We start from the raw sequence: 18357 nt of genomic DNA, 5'->3' as shown, positions 1-18357 counted from the left end.
GCCCTGCTGTCTCCAGCCTCTCCACCTCCCTGACCACAGAAAGTTTGACCAGTGGGTGCCTGGGAATAGGTGCTGGCAGCTCAGTCCTGCCAAGATGTGTGGAAACATCTGGAAATGAGATGCTGTGGCCCCCACTCGTGTTCTCTCTCTCTCTCAGGTGCAGGGTCCCTGCTAAAACAAGATGGGCGCACAGGTGCCAGGCTCCTTAAGGACCCCAAACCCAGGCTCACCAGCTAACTCTCAGGCAAGGATCTTCCCGGATGCCGGTTTCCTTATTTTCAATTGCCCCAGCCACCCACCTCTTGCGTGCGTGCAAACGCCCAAGAGGAGCAGAAGCCTGGGGCGTCCAGATCACCATTTATTTGGTCTGGTTGGTCGGCTAGGCGCCCTGCTTGCGCAGCCCACGGATTAGCTCGTGCACTGTCTTATTGAGGAGTCCTCCATGCACGCCGCGCCGGCCCATGAGCACAAGGAGCGCGCGCGGCGTGTGGCCCACGCAGACGGCACGCCCATCCAGCCCCTTGGTGCGCGCGTCCAGCACACCGTCGCCCTCAGCCAGCAGGTAGTCACGGATGACACAGCAGCGGCGGCCGGCCACACTCAGACCGGCCTGCAGGAAGGTCTGCCGGTCGGGCCCGGTGAGCACACCCACCTCCTGCGGGGAGATGGCGGCCAGCAGGCCCCCGGGCCGCGACGCCCACACGCAGCGATTGTCCGAGTGGCCCACGATGGCCACGTCGTCGATGCGCTGGTCCCGCAGCACCGCACTGATGTAGCCCTTCCAGTCGCCCATGATGCTTGCAGCGCGGCCCCCTCCGCCGGCTGCGTCAAGGACGCCTGGTCTCTCCGGCTCCCCCTCGCGCGGGGGCAGGTGCGCGGGGCGGGGCTGTGACGCAGCGGTGACGCCACAGAGCCGCTCTACCGTGGGGCCGGCGCGAGCTGGGACCCTGGGGTATGCGGGATTGAGGGGGCGGCTTCTAAAGTTAGCTTGTGGGAGAACACCAACTTGATTGCCTCATTAAAAGGGCGAATTTGACACAAGGAGAGGTGCTGTGCTTGGGCGGTGGCACCCTGGCCACCTTGGAGACTTTGAGGCTGGCAGCCCCAGAAAGGTTTGGAGGGGCTGGGAGAAGGCTATGGCCCTCTGGCTCTACCCAAAGTTTTGCATCTCGGCCCCTGCATCTCGAATTCCATCTGGGGAGCTTCAGAGCTATGCCTGGGACCACCGATTTAATTGACCTGAGGTGGAGCTTGATGGATCTTGGGCATAGAGATAAGGTCCCAAAAACTTCAGAAGTAATGCCTGTGTCTGTGCACGACTAAAAGCTGCCGCTGTGCACGCTAAGGGTTAATAAGGTAATCGTGAGGGTGAACACGCAGTCACTTTGCCCTTGGCTGGGTACACAGGGCGAGCCGGTCCGGAATCCAAGCTCTTACAGACCCCGTGACCTGAGGAGCGGCGGCGCGCATGGTTTTCGCCTTAGCACGTCCAAGCCAACCCCCACAAGAGCTGCCCCGCACCGCAGGTTCAAAGCGCTTTATTGAGTTCCTGCACCGCTGCCATCGTCGCTGACCACTCTCCTGTCCATGAGCCGTCAGGTAGCAGTGTGTTCCCGGATCCAAGCCAGGTAGTTGGCCACATCCGTGTAGACGCCAGGCTTGTAGCGGTCGCCACAGCCCGAGCCCCAGCTGATGATGCCTCGCAGGGTGAGCTTCGGCTTCTCGTCCCCTTCCTCACACACGAGAGGACCCCCGGAGTCACCCTGCATCTCACGGGACACACAGCGGTTCAGGGCCCTCGGCCGGGGGTCTTCTGGAGACGGGGTGACAGGGTTGAGGAAGGCGCTCACCTGGCCCGGGTTCTCACCTGGCACGCGTCCGTGCCGCCCTCGAGGAAGCCGGCGCACAACATTCCGGGGAGGATGGCGGCTCCGTGCACGTCGGGGGCGGAGCAGCGCTCGGAGGAGACCAGGGGCACCTGTGCCTCCTGCAGGAAGCTGGAGTACTCCTCGGCCCCTGCGAAGGCACAGCAGCGGCATAGCAGCGCTCCCAGGAGTGGGGACCAGCCCTGACCCGGCCTTGCTAAACTCGCCCTGGTCCTCTGGTCCTCACAAGTGAACCCGACAGGGGACAAGTGACGCCAACTGGCTCCACCGGCGAAGTGGAAGCAAGAACCTGCACGCCCGCGTAGGTGGGCTGCCAAACCGATCCTTCCGCCGCTGGAGCGCGCAGCTCGTTCTTGCAGCCCGACACCCACAAGCTAGCAGCAAAGTGCAACTTTCCGCTGTACCCTCGGGGAGCCGGGACCCCGACCCGGAACCACAGGTCCCTGGCTGCACGTCTTCCCTGCCGATCGGGTCAGCGTAGGCATCCCAGAGGACACCGAGGCTGCCCGAAGCTCTCCCTCCCGCCCCAAGTTACTGTGCTTACCCTCATACTGGTGGCCCCAGCCAGCCACCTCGCAGAGCGCGCCCTCTGATTCCGCAGTCTGGGCGATGCCGCTGGGCAGGCACACGGGCTGCACGTAAGTGGACAGGAGCGCGCAGCTGCCGGTCGCACTCTCCTGCAGGCGCAGAAGAGCTAACCCCGAGCCAGGAGGACGGTGAGGCTGGGCCGCTAGGGCCTCACCCCACCCCACCTCCACATCCCCGAGCAACACCCCAAGCACCTAAGTCATGCTGGTAGCTGATGGGTGAGAAATCCTCGTGCAGGTGATAGGAGCGCACAGTCAGCGTCTGGCACCGCGCGCAGCTTTGGTTATGGAGTTCCTGGCCTAGCACCACCGTCAGCTCTTCTGGCGCCGGTCTGAGGGCACAGGAAGGAGAGGCAGCACCCCAGAGATGATCCCAACATTGTGGGGGGCGGGGAAGTGGGCCAGTCCTGCTCCCGACCCTCTTTCTGGATTTCGGCTTCCCCACGGAAGCTCCGGAGGGGCGGGCAAGGTAGGGTTCCAGCCTTGGTGAGGCCCGCCGGCAGTGTTGGAGGACGAAGGAACGGGTCCCCGGAGCGGCGCTGGTCCCCGGGCAGCTGCGTACTCACCTGTTCTGGAGGCAGTGGGCCGCCGTCAGCACCCAGCACGGGGCGATGAGGCTGCCGGCACAGAAACTGTGGCCCCAGTACAGCGCGGCCATGTAGGGGTGTGCCCCGGGCAGAGCCACCAGGCCACCGACAATCCTGCTCAGCTGCTTGCGGAGCCGCTGTCCGCACTGGAACGGGGGCGTCTGCCCCTGGGACACGTCGGGCAAGGCTGTGAGAAGAACTCAGGTTGAGGACGCACGGACCCCCGGGGGCGTTGGCTGCCGACTGGCTCGGCTCCTGCGAGGCCTCCGCTGGTCCCCAGCTACCTGAGGTCTCGGCCGGAGGAGGCAGCGGCGTCAGGGTGGTGGGCTGAGGTTTCTGCTGTGCCGAGGGCCGAGGCAAGGGTGAGTCCTGCCGCTCCGGGAGCACCCGGACCGGAGGCGCGGTCTGGGCTGGAGTCTGGCATGGCTCCAGGGCGCAGTACTCCCAGCTCAGCCGATCGCCGCTTAACACGAAGCACCACGGCCGGAGGTCATTGTCGGGGTTCCTGCAGCCGGGGATGGGGCGCGCTGTTAGAGCGGGAGGGTCCCCCCCGGAGAGTGCGGGCGCTCAGGGTCCCCCCCGGAGCGCGCGGGGTCCCCGCCGGAGCACCGGCAGAAGGCGTGGTGGCCCAGTCCCAGACGCAGCGCTTGCTCGGCCGTCATGTTCCGGTAGGTGGCCTCCGAGTCCCACGACTGACACGAGGCTCCCGAGACGGTAGTCTTGGCCATGCCCCGGTAGTTGAGCCCTCTGCCTTGGTAGCAGCTGGCTTCCGTGTCTGCAGGGAGAGCGTTTTCCGCAGCCCATGGGCGGCTCTGCCGCGCTGCCTGGAGGCTGTCCCCACTGCCACTCTTTCTCTTCCCCCTCCTCAGCCCTTTCCTCTAGGGAGGCATGCCTACTGACTTACCCAAGTCGCAGAAGGGCCCTTTGTAGGGTGGGGGGCACTGACACAGGCGATGTCCCTCCGCCATTAGGCAGCGGCCCTGGTTCAGGCACGGGTTGGTGGGGCACACTGGAGGAAGGTGGGTATTGAGCCACCCTGAAGCTTTTCCCTCCCGCTCCTCCCCGCAGGGAACTGGCACTCCCCCCCCCCCCCCCAGCCTCCCGCCCTCGCCCCCTCTCGCCCCCCAGCTCCTCGCCCCTCATCCCCTGCAGGAAACTGGCAACCTCCCAGCCTCCTGACCCCCACCGCCTATACCCACTCCCTTCCCCCGACCCCAGCTCAGCCCATCCGCTCACCCTGGCTGGCCAATAGCTTGCAGTGCGCATCAGGACCTTTGCAACGGCACCTGGCCACACCTCCCGCCTCAAACCTATGCCAAACGTCGTTCTCATGGAAGGTCCGGAGGAGCTGAGGCTCAAAACACTTCTCTGGGGGGAAGAGGACAGTAAGAGGGGCTGCGGCCCTGCCAGCGGCGGCGGTCCAGGGACCTCTCCTGGCTGCCCCTGCAGTCGCTAGCCTGCAGCATCGCTCACCTCGCTCGCAGTGCTTCCCTGTGAGGTGCTGTGGGCAGAAGCAGTGTGGACCCCGGGGTGTGTTCACACACGTCGCTCCTCTGTGACAGGGACTGTGTTTGCCACAGTGATCTGAGAGACACCAGGGCGGAAGAGTGAGGGGGCTTGAGTCAGAACCGGGCTGGGGACCCAGTGCCCCTCCCTGGACCTACTGCGTTTGTGACCTTGGAGCTTGAAGCCTCCAAGCCTTGGTTTACCCACCAGCTAAATGGGATCACCCCTCCCAGGCTTCTTGGAAAGTGTTGTGGCAAGAGGTAAGGGGCCGGGTCTAGGAACCCAAGTGTGGGGTCTGAGGAGCCCCAGGAGGGTCGCTGGGGGAGGACAGGGCCCCACAGCAGCCTTATGGCTGTGGCAGCACCTTGCACTTTCTGGCGCTCCTGGCAGTACGCCCACTGCTGGTCCTGATCGAAGTTGGGTGTGGTGGCACACCTGTAGAGACACAAGGCTTCCCTGCTCTGCCTGCCTTCTGCCCGGCCCATTCTCCAGGGTTCCTGGGAGAGCCCATCTCTCCCAGACCATGCACCAACCCCCAGGGAGTTTTCCTTACCAGGGCCGGGGGCCGGGCCGGGCATGGTGGATGCAGGTATAGTATAGCTGTCTGCGGTACTGGAAGGGGAAGTGGCAGGGCTCCCCGGTGACAGTGAGAACTGCAGGAAGACACACTTTCTGAGGACCTGGCAGGTGTCCAGGCATGTAGACTGCGCCCCAGGGGTCCGGGTGGGGAAAGGACAGAGACCTCCAAAAGATACCGTCTTACTCAGGAAATCGGGTTCAGGGGCAGGTTACAGTGGTTAAAGGCAAAGTTTGGGGTATCCACACCCCAAGGCAGAGTGTCTGAGTTCAAGTCCAAGCCCTGTGCCCAACTCCAGCTTCCTGTTGATGTGGTGGCTCTGCCACCTGCATGGAGGTGCTCCCAGCTTCACCTGGCCTACCCCCAGCTGCTGCTGCAGGCATTACGGGAGCAAGCCAGTGAATACGGATCTCTCTGCTCTCACTGTCTCAATCTTTTAAATACACAACAACTAATCAAAATTCGAAAAAAAAAAAAAAAGTTGGAATTTGGACTGAGGTATTTGGAATAGGCTCAACTCCACCATCTGGTAGCTGCATGACCTGGAAGGCCCACAAGAGTGCTTGCCACAAGGCCGGCACTCAGTGAACACTGGCTGAAGTCAACGCCTCGGAGCCAAGGGCAAGCGTCCACTGCAGGGGAAGTTCACGTCCCTGTCGGAGAATCCCTGAGCGCAGTCAAGTCCCAGCTCCACTTCTCTTTTTCTTTCTTTCTCCTCTCTTTTTTATTTTAAAGATTTACATGTATTGGAAAGGCAGATCAGATTTATGGAAAGAAGGAGAGACAGAAAGATCTTCCATCTGCTGGTTTGCTCCTCAAATGGGTGTAATGGCTGGGATTGAGCTGTTCTGAAGCCAAGAACCAGGAGCTTCTTCTGGATCTCCCACGCAGGTGCAGGGTCCCAAGGCTTTGGACCGTCCTCTTCTCTTTCCCAGGTCACAAGCAGGGAGCTGGATGGGAAGCAGGGTCGCCAGGACATGAACTGGCACCCATACAGGATCCCGGCGCATGCAGGGCAGGGATCCAGCCACTGAGCCATAGTGTTCCACTTCTGATCTGACTCCTGGGATGTGCGTCCTGGGAAGCAGCATGCGCATCCTGAGGGCTCAGGTGGCTGGGCTTCTGCCCATAAGGGAGCTCCTGCCTCCCGACTTTCATCAGATATCTGGGGAATGAGCCAGTGGAGGGGAAAAAAAATCTCAGCCTTACAAAATAAGTACTTAAAAAACCTTTAAATTTTTAAAATTTATTGAAAAGGCAGAGTTTCAGAGAGAGAAGGAGAGACAGAGAAAGATCTTCCACCTGCTGGTTCACTCCCCAAATTGCCACAGCAGCCAGAGCTGAGCCTATCGGAAGCCAGAAGCCAGGAGTTTGCTCTGGCTCTCCCAAGTGGGTGAGAAGCCCGGGAACTTGAGCCATCCTCCACTGCTTGCCTAGATCATAAGCCAGGAGCTGGATCAGAAGTGGAGCAGCTGGGACATGAATTGGCCCCCCATGTGATGCTATTGCCACACAGACTGGCCCCATGAATAAACTGAAAAAGGAAAAGAAAAAAAAAAAAAAAGGATCAAGTGATTAAGAGGAAAATACCAGCGCAGTGAGTCCTTACTGTTCACCTAGCCCATCTTTGCCGATCTGGCACCCTGCCTGCTCAGGCGTGCTTGCAAGCCACAGACCAGTCCTCGCGGTGTTTTCACAGAGAGCTGAGAAGTGAGCCCACTCCCTGCTGAGGTTCAGCAGGACGACATCCTGTGTCATGTCTTCACTCATAAGCAAGTGTCCCTTTCACGGGCTGTGATTTTGCTGTTGGAAATGGCCTTGGGAGCCTCCTACCAAAATGTTCTCTCATGTTCCTCGGTGCAGGAAAGCTGTAAGCACCGCCCGAAGATGTGTGTTGCCAAGGCGTCACCGAGGTGTGAGTTAGGGGGCTCTTGGCTGTCACTCGGCGCCATGGAACCAGCATCAGGCACACACAGTAGATGTTTTTAGATAGAAGTCTGTGGGGTTGGTGCAGTGGTGTATCAGGCTAGTCCTCCTCTCCACCTGCAGAGCCAGCAACCCATATAGACACCAGTTTGAGACCCAATTGCTCTATTTGTGATCCAACTCTGTGCTTATGCCTGGGGAAGCAGCAGAAGACGCCCGTGTCCTTGGGCCCCTGCACCCACATGGGAGACCTGGAAGAAGCTCTCGGCTCCTGGCTTCAGAATGGCCCAGCTCTGGCTTTTGTGGCCATTTGCAGAGTGAGCCAGTTGATGGAAGATCTCCGTCTCGCCCTGTAACCCTGACTTTCAAATAAAATAAATAAATCTTAAAAAAGAAATCCCCAGAAAGCAAGGTCATACAATGGGTCTTCCAAAAGTTCATGGGAAATGTTACTAGGAAGTGACATGTGAACTTCCAACATCCTGCCTCCAAACTAACCTTGCAGCTCCATTGGCTGTGCCCTAACCTAGTCGTGGCTGATGCAAGTACGACCAGAGGGTTGTGGGAACTCACTGATGTTTAGTAACTCTGTGTTCATGATAACTTTAAAGAACACAGATGCCAAATTGCCTGTATCCACCTCAGAGCGAGGCTGTGGGGTCCAGTGGGACCGTGCCAGTAAGACCTTCACACAGCGTGTGGCATGGGTCGCGTCGCTTGGTCAGCACTGGCTGAGCTCGCGTTGTTGAAACCACAGCGGCACTCGCTGGGGTTTCTGTACTGCTCATGGGTCAGAGAAAGGAGGGGAAGCTGGGCCAGGGCACGAAGCTTGGGTCAGGCGCGGAGGGAAGAGAGCAGTTTGTCGTGGCAGACGGGGTGGAGAGCAGGGCTGGATTGTGGGGGTGTCAGTGTCCTGCCCAGTGTTGACTGGCTCAGACTCAGCAGAGCAGGTTCTCTGCACGTTCAAGTGCAAATATGATTGGATTTGGGAAAGGAGGGGTTGGCAGGCAGGCTTCATCTGAAATATAGCTGGATAATTCAAACCACTAGATTTGTTTTGTTGTTTTAAATTTGGGAGGCAGAGGGAGGGAGGGAGAGGGAGAAAGAGAGATCCTATGCACTGATTTCGCTCCCAAATACTTTCCAGGGGCTAAGCCATCACCACTGCCTCCACACCAGCAAGAAGGTGGAATTGGAAGCAAGTCGGTACAGAACACAGGTGTCCCGGCTGGTGCCTAACACCCAGGACGAACGTCTGGCTCTCCCCTCGGCACTTTTAGAGCACTTGCCACACCACGGGCTCAGAGCTCAGGGCTTCCCATGGGATCAAGGGCTCTTTGCTTCTTCCCAGACAGGCAGACTGAAGTGCGGCTAAGACAATCACCAGCCCACAGTCACCTGGCCCGTGGGCCGCAAAGCTGGAACTCAGAAACATTTTGGGCTAAAGAGTCTGCTCCCCCTTGGGCACCCCCGACGCCAGCCCATGGATGGCATGACTGAGGGACATGTTGAGGGAAGGAAAAGAAGGGGAGACGCTGGGGAAGACAGAGGGACAAGTGTGGTGGTTTCAGGGCACCCTCTCTTGCTCCTGGGTTGAGACACAATCCAGCCCTGGCCAGGACCCCTCCCCTTACCCCAAGGACTCAGGCAGCCTCAGTGCCGTGTGCACACCAGCGCACACGCACACACACACGCACTCATCACCAGCCGAGGGGTCTTAGAAGGGGATCCTGGCTACTCACCCACCATGTGCGGGTCCGCTCTTTGCTTGTGCTCCTTGGGGGCTTTCCAAGGTGGAATCTACAGGGGTGAGAAGGGAAGGAATTTGCCTAGGAAGTTCCAGCCTGCCGCTGATCGCTGCTCGCACACTGGGTGCCGGTTTCTTTTCATAGCACATAAGGGTAGATTTCCTCCAAGACCCGAACCCCTTCTTCTTCCCTCATTTTCTCCACAAGAAGCATAGGCCATGCCTTCACTTATCCACCAGCTCTTGCTGTCCTCTGCTTGTGCCTTCTGGACTGGTCTCACCTTTCCAGGTAGGCCTCCCAGTCTCTTGGACCACTAGGTCACAGGCAGAGACCAAGGCTGTGCTGGAGACCCCCAAGGCCATCTGGGCACGACCCTGGTTCCCACGGCCCTCACCGCGAGTGCTGACTCCAGGCCTGCCAGCAGGGACCCCAGAAGCAGCAGAGCCCACCCCATGGCGCCCGTCCTTTGGTCCAACAGTCTACCCTGGAGTGTCGATCAATAGGGCTGGCCAAAGGTCCTTGGGGCCTGGGAAATGCAGATTGGTCAAGCTGCCCTCCTGGGCATGGCGGGGGTGGGCCCAGGTGTTTGTGGAAAGCCCCCACCCCCTGCCACCCGCATGCATGGCTCCTGAAGGAGTGGTTGGCAGGTGGCCGGCAGGGGTAAGCAATGAGAGGCGAAGTTCCACCTTGGAACCTGGGGACCAGAAGCAGGTAGGGGGTCATTCTCATGTCCCAGGTCCTATTGTGGATGAGGGTGGCCAGAGTGAAGTTCCCACCTGAAGGATCTTAGAACCCATCGGGCTCTAAGCTTTCTGTTGCTGCATGACAAATGGCCACCGATTCCACAGCTTTACACAGTACTCATCTACGCGTTCTTAAACTCAGAATGAGGAACCTGGTGCTGCGTGACTGGGATTCCTGCCTGGAGGACCACGAAGCTGAGGTCAAGCCTGGGCTCTCCAGGGTCCCTGAGGGAAAGGTCACTTCCAAAGCCACCCAGGCAGCGGCAGAATTCTACTCCTTGTGGCTGGGGTCCCTGCTTCCTCTCAGGCTGCAGCTGAGCCACCCTTGGCTCCTGGGCTGCATGCGTTTCTCTCCATGCAGCCCCTCCGATGCCCACGTCCAAAGCAGACTCTCTGCCATGTTGAAAGGCTCTCGCATGTTGCGTGTCCAGAGCCTGGAGAGCCCTGAAACTTTTTTTTTCCTTCGAAATAAAATATTTTATTCTTTACAGAGAAAGAGAGAGAGAGAGAGATTTTCCACTCACTGGTCCACTCCCCAAATGGCCACAACAACCAGAGCCTGGCCAATCAGAAGCCAGGAGCTTTTTCCTGATCCACCACGTGGGTGCAGGGATCTGCTACCTTTCCAGTTGATAAGTAGAGAGCTGGATCGAAAGCGAATCAGCTGGGACTCAAACCCACATGGCATGCAAGCAGAGGATTAGCCTGCAGTGCCAGCCCCAAGCTTTGTATCTTTTAAACACTCGCCATGTTACATCAGGTCCCCCCAAGGATACTTTCTCAAAGGCCAACCCATTTAGAACCTTAATTACACCTGTGAAAAATTCTTTCACAGAAGCATGCAAGTTAATGTTTTAATAACTAGGAAAGCTGTGCACCCCAAGGGGTAGAGATCTTGGGGGGTTTCTTAGCATACTGCCAAGCTGGGGCACTATCCAGGAACAGTGCTGAACCAAAGGCTTAAAGCCCCAGACCCAAATGCATTAAGTGGCTATCTGTTCTTTTGACCCAGGGTTGGTTCAGTTCCTTAACAACTCCTTGACTTCTCCTTTAGGATCTGCCCCTTCCCCACTCCCTTTTCCCAGGGATTCAGCTGCCACGTCCATTTTCAGTGTAGGAGTTGGAGGTGTGGCCTAGACCAAGCAGAGCATGGCTTGGGCCTAGGTCTGGCCAATCAGGATAGGGTATCTGGGACCCAGAGCGATAGCTTAGCGGCTAAAGTCTTTGCCTTGAACGCATCAGGATCCCATATGGGTGCCAGTTCTAATCCTGGCTGCTCCACTTCCCATCCAGCTCCCTGCTTGTGGTCTGGGAAAGCAGTCGAGGACGAGCCTTGGGACCCTGCACCTGTATGGGAGACCCGAAAGAAGCTCCATGATCATGGCTTCGGGTCACCTCAGCTCCGAACTTTGTGGGACTTGGGGATTGATCCATCAGACAGAAGATCTTCCTGTCTCTCCTCCTCTCTGTATATCTGCCTTTATTTTTCCAATAAAAATAAATAAATCTTTTTTTTTTTTTTAAAAAAAGGGCATCTGCAGACCACAGTGATTAGTGCAGATAACATGCACATTCATCAGGCTGACTTCCTGCTGCTGCGTCCTGGGAGGTCACAGATAACGGCTCTGAGCCTCGGCCCCTGTCACCCATGTGAGAGACCCAGATGGAGTTCCCAGCTCCTGACTTCAGCACAGCTGAGGCCTTGTTTGGCCTTGTTTGATTTTAAAAGGCAAAGTTACAGAGAGAAAAGGAGAGAGGAGAGAGAAAAAGAGAATGAGAGAGGAGAGAGAAAGAGAGAGAGAGAGATCTATTCATTGGCTCATTCCCCAATAGCTACAAAGGCCAGTGCTGGGATGATCTGAAGGCAGAAGTTTCATTGAGCCTTTGATATGGGTGCAGGGACCCCAGCACACAAGCCATTCCCTGCTGCTCCAGGTGCATCAGCAGGGAGCCAGAATGGAAGTAGCGCAAGCAGAACTGGAGCTAGCGCCCCTATGGTATATTGGTGCTGTAAGAAGCAGTTTTACCAAAGATTGTCAACAAAAATACAATTTAAAAAAAAAAGGAAAAAAAAGAAGCAGTTTTACCTGCTGTACCATAGCAGCCAGCCCTCAAGCCCTTGTTGCAGGAGGGGAATGAACCAGCAGATAGAAGATTCTCTTTCTCTGTTACTTTATCTTTCAAGGACTTAGGGGTAAATAATAAACATCAAAAATTCCTTGAGGGGTGCAGAGCTCAGTGTTGTAGTGTACTTTGTAAAGCTGCGACCTATACTGCCAGCCGCGTATGAGCCTCAGCTGCTCCACTTTCAATCCAGCTCCCTGTTAATGTGCCTGAGAAAGCAGCTGAAAATGGCCCAAAGTCTTGGGCCTCCAAACCCAGATAGAATTCCTGGAAGAAGCTCCTGACCCCTGGCTTCGGATGGGCCCAGTTCTAGCCGTTGTGGCCGTGTGGGGAGCGAACCAGCTATGGAATATGCCTCTCTCTCTTTTGATGAATCTTGGCTTTTCAAATAGATCAGTAAATCTTTTAACAAAACAGGAAGACTTCCTGGAACAGAAACACAGCAAAAAGAGGGCAGGAGTCTCCAAGGGGGCATGGAAGCCTGTGGCAACGGTGAAGTCCATGACTTAAAAGCAGAACTCCAGCGAACTCATGAAAGTGAAAGCTCTGTTGTGAGCTTCTGGTTTCACCAAGTACTGACCTTGTCCCTGAGGACCAGGCCTGTTGGCTCCTTCCTCCTGGGTGCAGCGAGACAGCTAGCTCTCCCTCAGAAGAGGGAGGAGGAGGTCCTCGCTGGGAGAGGGAGGCGTAAGGGAGACAGCAAGTACTGCACCTGCTGGAGAGCTGGATGCAGCGCTGCAAACGCAGGGGGAGGTATACCCCGAGGGCTGGGCAGTGAGTGTGGGATGAGGCATGAGGTCCAAAGGTGGACCCTGATGGGTGTCCCGATGGTCAACAATTGTTCCCTCTGCCTCCAGTCTCCTGGTGTCTGTTTGCAGGATCATCCCATCCCACTGTGACAAGGTCCTTTGCAGAGACCATCTTCCACTATGGAAGCCTATGGCACCAGATCATATTCCCTCTCCATAGGATGTCCAGAGGCACCTGCCTGTGCCCCGGGCATCCTCATCACACTGCACAAGGATGGCAACAAGAGCAGGAGAGATGGCAGTTTCCCCACCTGGGTCCCGGACAGGCCATCCCGTGCCACACTGCCTAGCTCAGGGCACCTCCCACAAACCAAGCTGAAGCCACAGGGACATTCAAATCCATCATTTCACAGAAGTGTCTCGAGCGCAAGGCTCCACCGGCAGGATGCTTAGTGGTTTAGTGATGTCATCAAAAACCCTATAGTCCTGAGTGAGCAGACATTTATGCCAGCAGACATTTATGGTCACAGCTCTGTGGTCACAGCTCTAAGAATCCTGTTCGAAGTCCGTAACATCCCTGTGAACGCAAGAGGCTGGCACACCTATCCTCTCCTCCGCAGAAATGTGGAATCTTCATTGAAAAAAAAAAAAAAAAGAAAGAAAAGCAGGGATGTTAGAGGAAATAGGTAAGATGAGGAAAGGAGGGGGCAGTGTACAACAGCTCAGCGGCTAGAGTCCTCGCCTTGCATGTGTCGGGATCCCACATGAGTGCCAGTTCGTCTCCCGGTTGCTCCACTTCCCATCCAGCTCCCTGTTTGTGGCCTGGGAAAGCAGTTGAGGATGGACCAGAGCCTTGGGACCCTGCACCCACTGGGAGACCAGAAGAATCTCTGGGCTCCTGGCTTCGGATCAGCTCAGCTCCGGCTGTCATAGTCAGAGGAGGAATGAACCAACAGATGGAAGATCTTTGTCTCTATAATCTGCCTTTCCAATAAAAATTTAAAAACAAATATGTAGGGAAAAAAATCCACTTGCATCCGTATCAGAGTGCCAGGCTCAGGTCCTGGTTCCGCTCCTGGCTGTGGTCCTGGCTGCGGTTCTGGTCCTGGCTCAGGTCCTGGTTCTGGTCCTGGTTCCAGTCCTGGTTCTGGCGCTGGCTGCGGTTCTGGTCCTGGCTCCTCTACTTCTGATGCAGCCTCCTGCTAGTGCGTGCTCTGGGAAGCAGCAGATGGCAGCTCGAGTGTTCAGGTTTCTGCCACCCATGTGGAAAATCTAGATCTGGCTATGGTGGGCATTTGTGCAATGATTAGCAGACAGAGGATCTCTCTCTTTACTCTCTGTTTCTCACTCATGCTCTTTCAAATTAAAAAAATATATATATATATTTTAAAGATTTATTCATTTTATTACAGCCAGATATATACAGAGGAGGAGAGACAGAGAGGAAGATCTTCCGTCCGATGATTCACTCCCCAAGTGAGCCGCAACGGGCCGATGCGCGCCGATCCAAAGCCGGGAACCTGGAACCTCTTCCAGGTCTCCCACGCAGGTGCAGTGTCCCAATGCATTGGGCCGTCCTCAACTGCTTTCCCAGGCCACAGGCAAGGAGCTGGATGGGAAGTGGAGCTTCCAGGATTAGAACCGGCGCCCATATGGGATCCTGGGGCTTTTCAAGGCGAGGACTTTAGCCTCTAGGCCACGCCGCCGGGCCCATGTATATATTAACAAAAGCAGACCTCTGCTCACAGCTCACTGGTCAGCTCTGGACCACGTGATGCCCCCAAATCCTCTCCAGCAAAGGGATTCCCGTAACCGGCCTTGGTCAGTGAACTCTGGAGCTAAGTCACGTGGGCAGCGTGACCCTGGAACAGAGTTGGGATTCTATAAACGAGGAAGAGGAGTGGCACATGCCTGCTCCAGAGACACCGCGGTACTTTCTGTTTCCTCAGCACGCTCTCCCCCACCCCTCAGTCCTGCCCATTTCCAAGCCTCATCCTTCCAGCTGGCGCTGTGAGCTCCTGAGGGCCATTTTCACAAATCCCTTTCGTTGAAGTAGCTGGAGTTTTTTCTATTGCTTTCCTCCAAGAACTTGCTCTTGGCCTCTTGCTTCAGGCCTAATCAGCCAGCCGGCTGTGTTTATTTGCCCTGCATAAATAAATATTTCTCGAATCTCTCAGCCTCTCTTAATTCCCACTAACTTGTTGGACTTCTGGAAAATTCAAGATGGCTGCAGCTGTGGCCCGTCATCTGCAGCGTTCCCAGTGGGAATCAGCCGTTCACCGTCTCCATCACTTCCGGAGGAATAAAGCCACATCTCTTAGCTGAGGGTGAACTGGGCGTGGGAGCCAGGCTTGGCCAATGAGAACCTGGCTTCTCTCTGCCCTCTGTGCAAGCTAGACATCTGAACTAAATCAGGCCAATAAGAGGCAACCCCAGGACTCCTCCTGGGACCGCCAAGAGCGAGGCTTTGGCTTTCCAGAAAGGTCGCCACAGTGCTAAAGAGAAACAAGCGTTAGCGATGCGGCCAGCAAACTTCAGCAGCTCAGAGGGAGGACCTGCCTGTGTGAGGGTGACCCAGAGCCAGAATACGGGAGACACACAGAATGATGCTGCTGAAGGCCCAGGATGCACAGACAACCAAAGTCAGAACCACACTTAGAGTTTTCAGTTCCTTGAATTGAAACATTCCCTTCGGCCAGGTGTCTGGCACAAGCAGTGAGGTTGCTGTTTGCAGGGGGCTGGCACTATAGCACAGTGGATAAAGCCAGGGCCGGCAGTTCAGGCCAGATCACTTCACTTCCCATCCAGCCCTCCAATAACATACCTAGGAAAGCAGCAGAGATGGCCCAGGCTCTTGGGGGATCCAGCAGGAGTCTCCTGGCTCTTGGCTTAGGATCAACCCAGCTCCAGCCGTTGTAGCCATTTGGGGCAATGAACCAGCCAGTGGAAGAATTCTCTCTCTCTTTCTCTCTCATCTGACTTTCTAGTAATAAATAAATAAATATTTTAATATAAAAAAGATGCTGTTCGGGACACCCATATCCCACATCCGAGGGCCTCGGTTCAGGTCCCACTTGTCCCACCATTTCCAGCTTCCTCCTCTATGTATATCCTGGAAGACAGCCACTGATGGCCCGAGGACTTGGGTCTCACCTCCCATGGAACAGACCTAGATGGACTTCTTGGCTGCCAGCTTCAACCGGGCCCACTGTCTGCTTTCTGAGTATTTAGGGAGTGAGTCAGCAGATACAAGATTCCTTCTCTGTGTGTATGTATCTGTCTGCCTTTCAGATAAATAAAATTCTGTTTTTGTCTAAGCCACTTCTAGTTGCAACCAAATGTCCAAACAGATGCAAGAGTTTCTACATTGCTACCAGAAAATTCCTAAAACAGAACAAGCCCCTTCATGATCAGCAGAGCAAGCCAGCAGCTTGAAGGAGAGGAGAGACATGCCCCTAGGAGTAGAGCGGGGTGTTCCTTAAACTCCAGTCAGGAGACCTTCAAACCCCATCTTGGCCACTGACCCCCAGCAAGAGGTTAGATAAAGAGTTCAGTCCTGGGGTGGCATTGTTGCATAGCGAGTTGGACCTCTGCCTGCAGCACCAATATCCCATTTAGGTACCAGTTTGAGTCCCAGCTGCTCCACTTCCAATCCAGCTCCCTGCTAATGCACCTGGGAAAGCAGTGGGGAATGGCCCAAGTGTAAGGACCCCAGAATCCACGTAGAAGACTGGAAGAAACTCCTGGCTCCTGTAGCTGTGGCCACCGGGAGGAGGGAGCCAGCAGATGGAAGGACCCTCTCTCTCTGGCTCTGCTGCTCTCTGTAACATAAAGAAATCAACAAGGCCTGGTGTGGCAGCCAAGAGGCTAAATCTTTATTTTGCATGAACCTGGAGGAATCCCACATGGGCGCAGGTCATGTCCCAACTGCTCTGCTCCCCATCCAGCTCTCTGCCTGTGACCTGGGAGGGCAATAGAGGATGGCCCAAATCATTGGGATCCTGCACTTGTGTAGGAGACCCAGAGGAAGTTCCTGGCTCCTGGCTTTGGATCGGCTCAGCTCCAGTCTTTGTGGTCACTTGGGGATTGAACCGGCAGACAGAAGATCTTTCTCTTTGGATCTCCTTCTCTGTATATCTGATTTTCCAACAATAAGAAATAACTCTTTAAGAAAAAAAAATCAACCAACAACAACTGTTGGCGAGGTTGTAGGGGAACAGGTGCCCTCCTCCACTGTTGGTGGCAGTGTAGCTCACTGCGGCCACTATGCATGTCAGTGTGGAGATGCTCAGACAATTGAAAACTACTCTAACATATGATCCAGCTATCCCACTCTCAGGAATACATCCAAATGAAGTGAAATCCACATGCAAGTGACCTGCAATCCTCTATTTATAGCAGCACAATCCAATCGCAAAGATAGGGCTCGGCGGCGGTGTGGCCTAGCTGCTAAAGTCCTCGCCTTGAAAGCCCCGGATCCCATATGGGCACCGGTTCTAATTCTGGAAGTTCCGCTTCCCATCCAGCTCCCTGTTTGTGGCCTGGGAAAGCAGTCGAGGACGGTCCAAGGCTTTGGGACCCTGCACCTGTGTGGGAGACCCGGAAGAGGTTTCAGGTTCCCGGCTTCGGATCGGCGCGCACCAGCCCGTTGTGGCTCACTTGGGGAATGAATCATTGGACTGAAGATCTTCCACTCTGTCTCTCCTCTCTGTATATCTGACTTTGTAATAAAAATAAATCTTTTAAAAAATCGCAAAGATACACAAACAAACCAGATGCCTGACAAAAGAGGAATGGGTAAAGAAACTATGGTATGTCACCTCCCAACTGGAATACATGGAGCAGGTGGTCCCAACTGGAGACCATTATGCTCAGTGAAATAAGCCAATCCCAAAAGGACAAACATCATGTTCTCTCTGATGTACAAAATCCTTAATGAAAAAATTATAAAACAGATACATAAGTAAGCAGGTATATACACATATTCTCATAGATGAACCATATAACGGTGACTAGCATATCAGAAAGACAAGATACATTGCAGTACACATCTCTACGCCTAAATAAAAGGAGGACTTCCAATGAAACAATTAAATATACCTCGACTGTATGACATTAGGTTTCATCTACCCACAATGCCATGATACACTTAAATAACAGCATGCTAAATTGCAGCTGTCACTAAAGAACTATACTACTATAATAATATTGGGGGAACTGGTGGGAGAGGAAAATGGTGAGGGAGAAAGGGTAGAGGGAGGGAGAATTCCTATACTTACAAAACTGTATCATGAAAATGATTTAAAAAATTTTTTAAGGGCCCGGCGCGATGGCGTAGTGGTTAAGGTCCTCGCCTTGCACATGCCGGGATCCCATACGGGCACCTGTTCTAATCCCGGCAGCTCTGCTTCCCATCCAGCTCCCTGCTTGTTGCCTGGGAAAGTAGTCGAGGACGGCCCAAAGCCTTGGGACCCTGCACCCGCGTGGGAGACCGAGAAGAGGCTCCTGGCTTCGGATTGGCTCAGCTCCAGCTGTTGCGGCCGCTTGGGGAGTGAAACATTGGACGGAAAGATCTTCCTCTCTGTCTCTCCTCTTTGTATATCTGCCTTTCCAACAAAAATAAAATAAATCTTAAAAAAAAATTCTAAAAAAAAAAAAAATTTTTAAGAACTCAAAAAAAGAGAAGGGGGTGGTTTCATCTCTCTGAGTCCTAATGGCCAGCTCCCTCAAGCGAGCGGTGGACGCTCATGCTGTGTGGCAGTGGTTGAGCTCTTTGATGGGAATGCCAAGACAAAGGCCTCACGTATGGAAATGGACAGAGAATCCGCCCCACTGACACATTCTTTCCTCATTCTTGCACAGCTGCCCTCAGCTTTCCCTGCACACCTGGCAGTGTCCATCAACCGCTTTGGGCCAGAGCAGAA

The 18357-nt window shown here is 55.2% G+C and overlaps 2 protein-coding genes across 2 annotated transcripts; both read right to left on the bottom strand.

The window, feature by feature from the left end:
- Positions 1-345: 345 nt before the first annotated feature.
- PFN3 (profilin 3) lies at positions 346-897 on the bottom strand. The gene has a single exon (XM_004587377.2). It carries the CDS (start codon positions 791-793, stop codon positions 380-382), a length of 414 nt encoding a protein of 137 aa, XP_004587434.1. The 5' UTR covers positions 794-897; the 3' UTR covers positions 346-379.
- Positions 898-1522: 625 nt separating this feature from the next.
- Positions 1523-5268, bottom strand: F12 (coagulation factor XII). The gene is made up of 12 exons (XM_058677518.1): positions 5120-5268; positions 4931-5001; positions 4534-4644; positions 4297-4428; positions 3965-4069; positions 3670-3835; positions 3345-3565; positions 3040-3247; positions 2669-2805; positions 2431-2580; positions 1868-2016; positions 1523-1763 (listed from the first exon to the last, which is right to left on the bottom strand). Exons 1-12 carry the CDS (start codon positions 5263-5265, stop codon positions 1596-1598), a joined length of 1764 nt encoding a protein of 587 aa, XP_058533501.1. The 5' UTR covers positions 5266-5268; the 3' UTR covers positions 1523-1595.
- Positions 5269-18357: the final 13089 nt, after the last annotated feature.

Source organism: Ochotona princeps, chromosome 19, assembly GCF_030435755.1.
Source record: "Ochotona princeps isolate mOchPri1 chromosome 19, mOchPri1.hap1, whole genome shotgun sequence".
Classification (NCBI taxonomy): Eukaryota; Metazoa; Chordata; class Mammalia; order Lagomorpha; family Ochotonidae; genus Ochotona; species Ochotona princeps.
Note: the sequence above shows the minus strand (reverse complement) of the source record. Positions and strands in the feature narration are given on the sequence as shown.

Coding starts and splice junctions, on each gene's coding strand:
- PFN3 (XM_004587377.2), bottom strand. CDS start 793: ATGGGCGACTGGAAGGGCTACATCAGTGCGGTGCTGCGGGACCAGCGC.
- F12 (XM_058677518.1), bottom strand. CDS start 5,265: ATGCCTGGACACCTGCCAGGTCCTCAGAAAGTGTGTCTTCCTGCAGTT. Junction 5,002..5,119: donor CGGCCCGGCCCCCGGCCCTG/GTAAGGAAAACT, acceptor GTGTCTCTACAG/GTGTGCCACCACACCCAACT. Junction 2,017..2,430: donor CTGGGGCCACCAGTATGAGG/GTAAGCACAGTA, acceptor GTGCCTTCGCAG/GGGCCGAGGAGTACTCCAGC.